Below are 7762 nucleotides of genomic sequence, written 5' to 3'. Positions count from 1 at the left end.
AATTCCGTGCCTGCAGCTTTTCCTCCACAATGTTTAGTTTCTGCATAAAAAAGGTATTTATTCATAAGAACCTTTGTCAGGTTTTAATCGGGTTTTGCTGTAGATACCGAACAACCACATATTCCTTGCTAGATGATTCAATTATGACTAGCTATCGAGGTTTTATTTGCCTGGTTCTTTGATCCATTCCGTATGGAAGGAGTCCGCCTCTCCGGGATTAAAGAGCAATTGACGCACTTAAGAGTCTTCCCTCAACCTCAAGGCGAGTAATAGCAACCAATCATCAAGCCATTACAGGGCTTCAGTGGAAGCTGTTTATGTGATATCAGCACTAATTAGCTCATGAACTAACAAGTCGTTTGCACAACTTTTCAGCCGTGTGATAAAGTGACCGCATAGATGGATTGTCTCTGGACTATGTGGACACATCGCTACTAAAGTGTTCTCGGACCAACTTTTAATGTACTCTCTCTTTCTCAATCTCAGCAGTAATACTTTTCTGGGGGGGAGTATTGCACAACCGCCCATTTTTTCTCTCTCCTGCACTGAGGATATACTGACTGGCAAACCATGTTCCAGCCAACACCTAAACGGTGTTTTACTATTGAATCTCTGGTAGCTAAGGATAGCCCACTGCCTGCTTCGAGATCAGAGGAACCTATAAGGCCAGCCGCCCTCAGCTATGCGAACTCTAGCCCAGTGAATCCATTCCTGAACGGCTTTCATACCAGCGGCAGGGCTATCTACTCCAACCCGGACCTGGTGTTCGCTGACGCGGTCTCTCACCAAACCAACACGGCGGTACCGGTTCATCCCGTCCCGCCACATGCTTTAGCAGCTCACCCTCTGCAGCCTTCCCATTCTCCACATCCCTTATTTGCATCGCAACAAAGAGACCCTTCGAGTTTCTATCCATGGCTAATACACAGGTACAGATATCTGGGACACAGGTTTCAAGGTACGTCCATTTTTTAACGCACTGATTTTTTTTTGTTTTCTTTCTAATTTCTGCAATTCATTTTAGAGCAATTTCCTGCGCGTCACTATTGCACTTTCGCGCCGTGACAGATCTATTTTTTACGGCTGCGTTTCTTCGCATTGATCGTCGTTAACTTCTCACCTAGTTAAGCAGAGCGAAAGTTTAATGCAGTAGTTTGTTGACGGGGCCTATTTCCAGAGCTTGGTGAAGCGCCGCCCGGCTCTGAGGTGTCGAGACACGCTGTTTGTGATTTCCCGATCGTTCCAAGGGGTGCGTGGCAAACAGCGAGACGTTTACAGGAGCGGGAGCTCAGGCAGAAACTGAAATTATTGGCTTTTGTACCGAGTGCTGGTTCTAGCCTAGCCAGCGATCCCGTTACCGCACATACTACACTGCGATTCCAGAGGTAATTCGTACTGACTCAAGAAACACACTCACACCGGAGTCGGTATTTATTTATTTCGTTTCTTTAAACGTCCTGGGTCAGCACCATTACTGAATACAAAGGGGCTGGGCCCCGAGGACGAGGTTTGCACGGTGCTTAATTCAGGAAAATTTCTGAATTCCACAACAGGGCTCTCTCGCCATCCTTGCGCCTACTTTTTCTCTGAAAGTGCCTGCATATGGAAGTGAATTATTTTTAAAATATTGCGCCGATTTATGTATATTAGCGTAAATTAAGACGTGTGGATATATATTAGTAATTAGAAGAAACGAGTACCAGCCTTTTTATATCTTTTTCACCTTGAACATTTTTTAATCAAATAAAATGCGTTTGAGTAAAGTAATTATTTTCAATCGTCAATGATGGGCTGAGTTAATTTCACCCTTTATAAACCGGTTAAAGTGTACTAGTTATTAACAAGTACAGTTAATAAAAAGACGCTTGTTCCCTGCTGCTGAGTTCAGCTGTAACGGCCCAACCACCCTAAGATCTGTGCTGAGACAAACAGAACCAGTAGCCTGGACGGAGAACTGTCTATATTCGTTCACAGTGACAAGCAGTGGTGTATAATGTACGCTCGATATATTTATTTCAATACAATTGAGATATATTATATTGAACGAATACTATGAAATTAAATCGATATTAAATGCAATACTAAGATCTTGAGAAGTTAGCGGTTGGAGACGCACACACTTCAAAGTTTTCTTTGCAACTTATAGGAATTTAGATAACTTCAGTATAAATTGATTTCTGACAATTGCAAGTGAATTTCAAAAGCACCCACACGCATTAACACTAAATGGTGAGATTTGGTCCTGTTAGAAAATAGCTCTGAACTCTTTCTGTTGTTTTCTTGTGTGATTCTCAGGAAATGAGACGAGCCCGGAGAGCTTTTTATTGCACAATGCACTGGCCCGAAAGCCCAAACGCATCCGAACGGCATTCTCCCCGTCTCAGCTGCTGAGACTGGAGCACGCCTTCGAGAAAAATCACTATGTGGTGGGAGCGGAACGGAAACAACTGGCCCACAGTCTCAGTTTAACAGAAACTCAGGTGAGAGAGCGCGCCTTTCTTAAAATAATTCGCTTCCCTATAAATTTGATTTTTAAAATTGGATTGCGTGTGTTTTAAAAATTTTTTATTGCAAAATAACTGCGCTCGTTGCAGCTGAACTTAAATGGAAACAAAATCGGGTTCCAAAACATTCGCTTTTAATGTATTACGCCGCAGTGAGACTTCGGCGTATTTTAATGCTTTTCTAACGGATAGTTGTCAAATGCAATTAGCAGTTGCGTTTTTTTAAATACTGCGGCCACATAAGTAGGATTTGCTGAATAAGTAAATATATACAGGGAAGGACAAGGTCAATTATAGATCGGTGTTCTATATTTCTTTTCTGATTTAAATTGACTTTGTATGTACATTAAGAGGGATCAAAATAATGAGTTGGAATTATGCAATTTTACACGGCACTAATCATGTACAATTAACGCACGGTGCTAATAGGTAGCAATTTAAAAGTTGAATTGTATGGTTCATCTGGCCGAAACCCGCGCTGTAACCGATTGTACTCGCGAATATTAGAAGCTGTTGTTTATTTTAGCCATTGGGTTTGTTAGGTGTGAATGATGTTTGGGATTTTCAGTACTGCCACTTAGAAGAAGGAGTCACTGAGAAGTACTGATGACATCTGACATTCCACGTCCCATTGAATATTTTCATCAGCTCATTTCTGTCAGCAAGCTCATAGTATTCGCGAAATCTTTAATGACAATTGAAAAGTGGAGTGTGCACAGGTAAAAGGTGAAAGAGATTTGTGTAGGAAATAGCGTGCACGTAGGCTTACACTCCGTAGAAGTATGTGGACAAGCGTTGTTTTAAAGCTTTGTATTTTTCAAAATCGTCTCGGGCAAAACATTGAACAGGGAACAAATGAATCGCCTTCTTCATTTGCCTGTCGAACAAGGGAGCGGTCAGGCTTAATTTCCTATTTAATGTGGTCTTTAAGGTGGCTTTGTTTGATTGCGAATCGATGCTGGCTGGGTGCTTTTGTCTGGGTGTCGGGCTTGGTCTGAACAAACGAGATCCCTTTGGAAATCAGCAGCCTCCCCCTCAATTAGGAAAAAGAGAGCAGGTTCATTTTCATTCGGCGACTAACGGGAAATAAATTTACAAGACAAATATGTGTATATATATATGTATATAAGACCACTCAAGAGTCGGTGTACTCTTTACCCCATTTACCTGCAAACTTTATTTTCATGATTTTTTAAAAAACAAAAAGCATTTCTATCACTTCCGCATTTGCAAGAGTAATGTACAATTGGAATAATTATTTCCCAATACACCAGTCACTGGCCATCGCTGTTGTATAACAGGTATAAATAGATTTCGAATTTAAATTTGGGGGAATTTCAGGTTTTGTAATGAAGACCATACGAAGCAGTTTCAAAGCGGAAGCATCACTCTTAAAACTGACATGTTTGTAAAGTTGTGAATGCGGAGACCAGCCCTCTTTTCAATGGCACTTGCTCCCAACTATAACTTTCAAATATCCCAGTCGTTCAATCGAGTTATTCGCTTCAGAACGAGAAAATTAAAACTAGAATTGGGAAACTATTTTCATTTAAATAAAAAGTAACTCTCGGCCAGAAACGCCCAACAATCGGTGACGCATGGCTGCAAATATAAAGGCGATTCTGTACGAATTTTCTGGTAATATAAAAGGGTGTGTGAATGGAGGGGAGGGGGACCAAGAGCAAGGGTGGGAGGTCACGAGAGAAAGTTCACAGTTCGAACGGAGGGGGATAAACAGCCGAATTCATTGGAAGGATATAGAATTTTTAGCCTTTATATTTCAATGCCTGTTGTATTTTTTAAAAACCCTTTTCCTCCGATCTCCATGCATTGTGTTAATAAATACAGTGAAATGCCTTATACAGACTAACACTGCAGCCACCATTTTAGCACATTGCATAGAAATTACTTGCGTTTATATATTTTTTGATTTAAAATTACATTTCAGGACACGTAATTATATTATTTTACGCGCCACAAATGCTTCTTAAATCGATTACCATGTAACATAGGAAATATCTCGAGCAAAATTTGGCCCAGTGGAATTCCAAGTAAGGCAGTAATAATAAATACTTTAATTTTCTTACAAAACAGAGAAAATGCTTTAATGTTTAACTGATAAAACCCGAGAAAGTATATAAGCGGAGTCCATTTAATAAAAGGCATGTACCGTTTAAACCAGTTGGAAAAAATCAAGGGGGGAGGGGAGAGTTTGCATTTTACCGTCGAATTCATTACAACTTTTGATACTTTTCAGGTAAAAGTTTGGTTTCAGAACAGAAGAACGAAATTTAAACGACAGAAATTGGAAGAAGAGGGGACAGACGCCCAGCAGAAGAAAAAGGGGACCCACCATGTCAATAGATGGAGGCTTGCGACCAAACAGGCGAGTCCTGAGGAGATCGATGTCACCTCGGACGATTAGAACTGAAACATTCGTGTCAAACTATAGTGTTACTTTCAAACAGCAGAGTTGCTGATGTAGAAAGGGGGGAAAAAACACTTCATCCAAATGCAATTCCTGTGACGAGGCAGCTGGGGTAAGAAGAGGTCCAAGAGGTGGCACTGCGCGCACCGTAAGCTGTCCAGAGGCAGCAATCAGTCAACTCCGGGCAAGATGATTGACAAGCGGACTTGTTCATATTTTATTGTATGCAGTTCGCTTTCACTTTCAATCCAATTCCGGACTTTTTGCACTTCAGAATTCAAATCAAAAAAACTGAATGGAAAACAAAACAAAATCCACACCTGTTTCAGAAACTTGAATTGCATGTGAGCCGCTCATGAAAAGATGGATTATTATTAAAAAAAAGGCGGAACTTTTATTTTTTCTTATTTGCTTTGAGAGAGGTTCTGTCAGCTGTGTGCTTCTTTTTTACAGAAAAAAATTGCTGTTTTAAAAAAAACTCCTGTTAAATAATTATATCTTTTCGCGTCGACGTGATTGTGATCCAGCTATATGAAGTAGAAGTACTGCGTTTTTAGTGTTCTACAAAAACCAATAAAAGAAAGTTAGACATCATGGGTTTAAAAAAAACGTTTTGACCACAATTTCGGTCCTTTATTTAAAATAAGAAAACTTTTTTTTTAAAAAAGAGTATTCCGGATATTTCTCGTGCATCAGTTTGAAGCGAAAACAAAATTCCCGTGACGTGACATTTGTTTGGCAGAACTTGGTCGCAAGTTGCCACGAAAAGGACTGGTCGTAAAAGAGTCAGTGGCCATCTCTGGGCGGCTATGGTTCAACAAAGCACTGAGCTTCTTAATACGTGTTTATAGCGACACTAAAGTGAAAGATGTTTCTGTAATGTCTTCTATCGAATGTAAATACTTGTGTTTGTTGAGTTTGTTGCAATTCTAACACATACTTCCAAGAAGTATGTCATTGTCATATTTTGTCAATAAAGATTTATCCATTTGCTGCTCAGAGTAATCAAAGTAGTGAGAAATATATGGATTTTTAAAAAATTCTGAAAAATCACAATGACTAATCTCTATTCCATAATATCATCTGGATTTTTTTTTCTCTTCGATTTAATCTGATTGACATTATTGAACTAGTTAACCCTTTGGATGCTTGATTCTTTTGACACGTTGCAGAACGCGAGCCTTTCCCTCCATCACTTGACATCCCCAAAGGTGTAATTCCTATCATGTATTATATTGCTAAATATTATATTAAGGGGTCAAGAGAGGAAGGGTAATGTCGAATAGTTATTTATCAATCCTGTTTTTGTGTTTTTAAAAAACTAGAATGTTTTTATTAAATCGAAAAATTCTCCCGTGATTAATTTATTGAACCATTACCTACATATTTTTGGGGGAATCCAAATCTTCGTTGCTAGGCAATTTTTCTTCACGTTATTTTTGTATATCATATGTCAGGAAAGACAGTAAAGGTGCACAAACAAAATTAATTTCGTTGGTGTTTGGCATGTGGCGAAACTTCACCTTGCAAAACGCTATAGATTTTAAAAATTATTTTAATTGAAATCGTAATTAAAACTGTAGCATTTGAACTGTTTGTAACCAGCTCTTGACTACAAAACGGGTTTCTGAGCCAGGCAATGTTTTTCATGGTTCATTTACTTTTCATCCTGATAGACTGCATTAATCAGTTTTATTTCCATTGACAGAAACCTCGTCTGCTCCGTATAGCTACAAAGAGTCCTGAAATCTTTTGTGAAAGTGCAAATCAGTTTAAGCAATTATCATACCAGGAATATGAGGAAAGCGGAGGCAGCGCCACTGGTTCGTTTAATCTCTTAATCCGTGAATAGAGGGAATAGTTTGACATAACTCAGGACAATCTCACCAGTCGTCACACTGTGATACGGTGCAGTTACAAAGCACAGGAAAAATAAGCGCTTTGTTTTAACTCGTGTCTTTAAATTGCACAATTAATTGCTGTGCACACGCGTCCTCGCAATGGGGAAACAAAGTTTGTAGAAACCGAGAGCAACGCAAGCCCTCGAGTACACAAGGGACGTAATAAAATGCACTAAAGTTGAAGGCTGATGTATATGAAATAGGATTTATTTTTACATTATGGACAAAACGCCAAGTCTGCGGGCGGTTAAAAGTTTATTGTTTATGGTATAGGTCTCTTTTTTTCTGCCGCCGTTTTACCTTGTTCGGAATCCATAGTAATTTCAGAAATATGTATCCAGTTGCTTTTGTATTTGTGATTTTTTTTTTACATTTGTCTCCACCATTTTTCATTTTGATTTTTTTGATGCAAAGTTTCAACCGGTTCCTATAGCGTGCTTTATAACTGTGATATACTTGCTTTCTCGTTGGGGCATTTGATCAACAATATGCATAGTTCTTTATTATAAAGCTTTGCACTTAAGAACAGCGTGGTCATTTTCCTAAATGGTTTCCCATCTGGATCAGGAAAAAAAAGAGCTTCGTCTTGTGCTATACATATACTTAGCAGGAAAAACTTAAAGCGTCCTGCGCAGTAACAGCAATAAATCTTTTGAGAATACCATTAGCTTTGAAAAACCTAAAAGCTTTATTACAAACCGAGCTTTGAAAATAGGGGATTAGGAGGCTGAAAAGGTTCCACAATACTTAGAAGAAAAGGTTTCATGCTAATGAGGTTAATGCCCTTTGTATCGCAGGACTACACAACTTCATTACTCACTATCTCAGCGTACACCAAGCGGCGCTGAGGACCTGACTGCCGCTGAATACACATGAGCTTTCCCTGACCGGCTAAAGAAGGATTTTATACCAGGTCTGTTCAAACTAGA

General features: G+C 39.3%; 1 protein-coding gene across 1 annotated transcript; it reads left to right on the top strand.

The window, feature by feature from the left end:
- The first annotated feature begins 263 nt into the window (after positions 1-263).
- On the top strand, positions 264-5954 carry emx2 (empty spiracles homeobox 2). The gene is made up of 3 exons (XM_068002138.1): positions 264-958; positions 2296-2480; positions 4762-5954. The coding sequence occupies exons 1-3, from the start codon at positions 571-573 to the stop codon at positions 4927-4929; spliced, it is 741 nt and encodes a 246-aa protein (XP_067858239.1). The 5' UTR covers positions 264-570; the 3' UTR covers positions 4930-5954.
- The last annotated feature ends 1808 nt before the right edge of the window (positions 5955-7762 follow it).

Source organism: Heptranchias perlo, chromosome 21 (assembly GCF_035084215.1).
Source record: "Heptranchias perlo isolate sHepPer1 chromosome 21, sHepPer1.hap1, whole genome shotgun sequence".
In the NCBI taxonomy this organism is placed as follows: domain Eukaryota; kingdom Metazoa; phylum Chordata; class Chondrichthyes; order Hexanchiformes; family Hexanchidae; genus Heptranchias; species Heptranchias perlo.
Note: the sequence above shows the minus strand (reverse complement) of the source record. Positions and strands in the feature narration are given on the sequence as shown.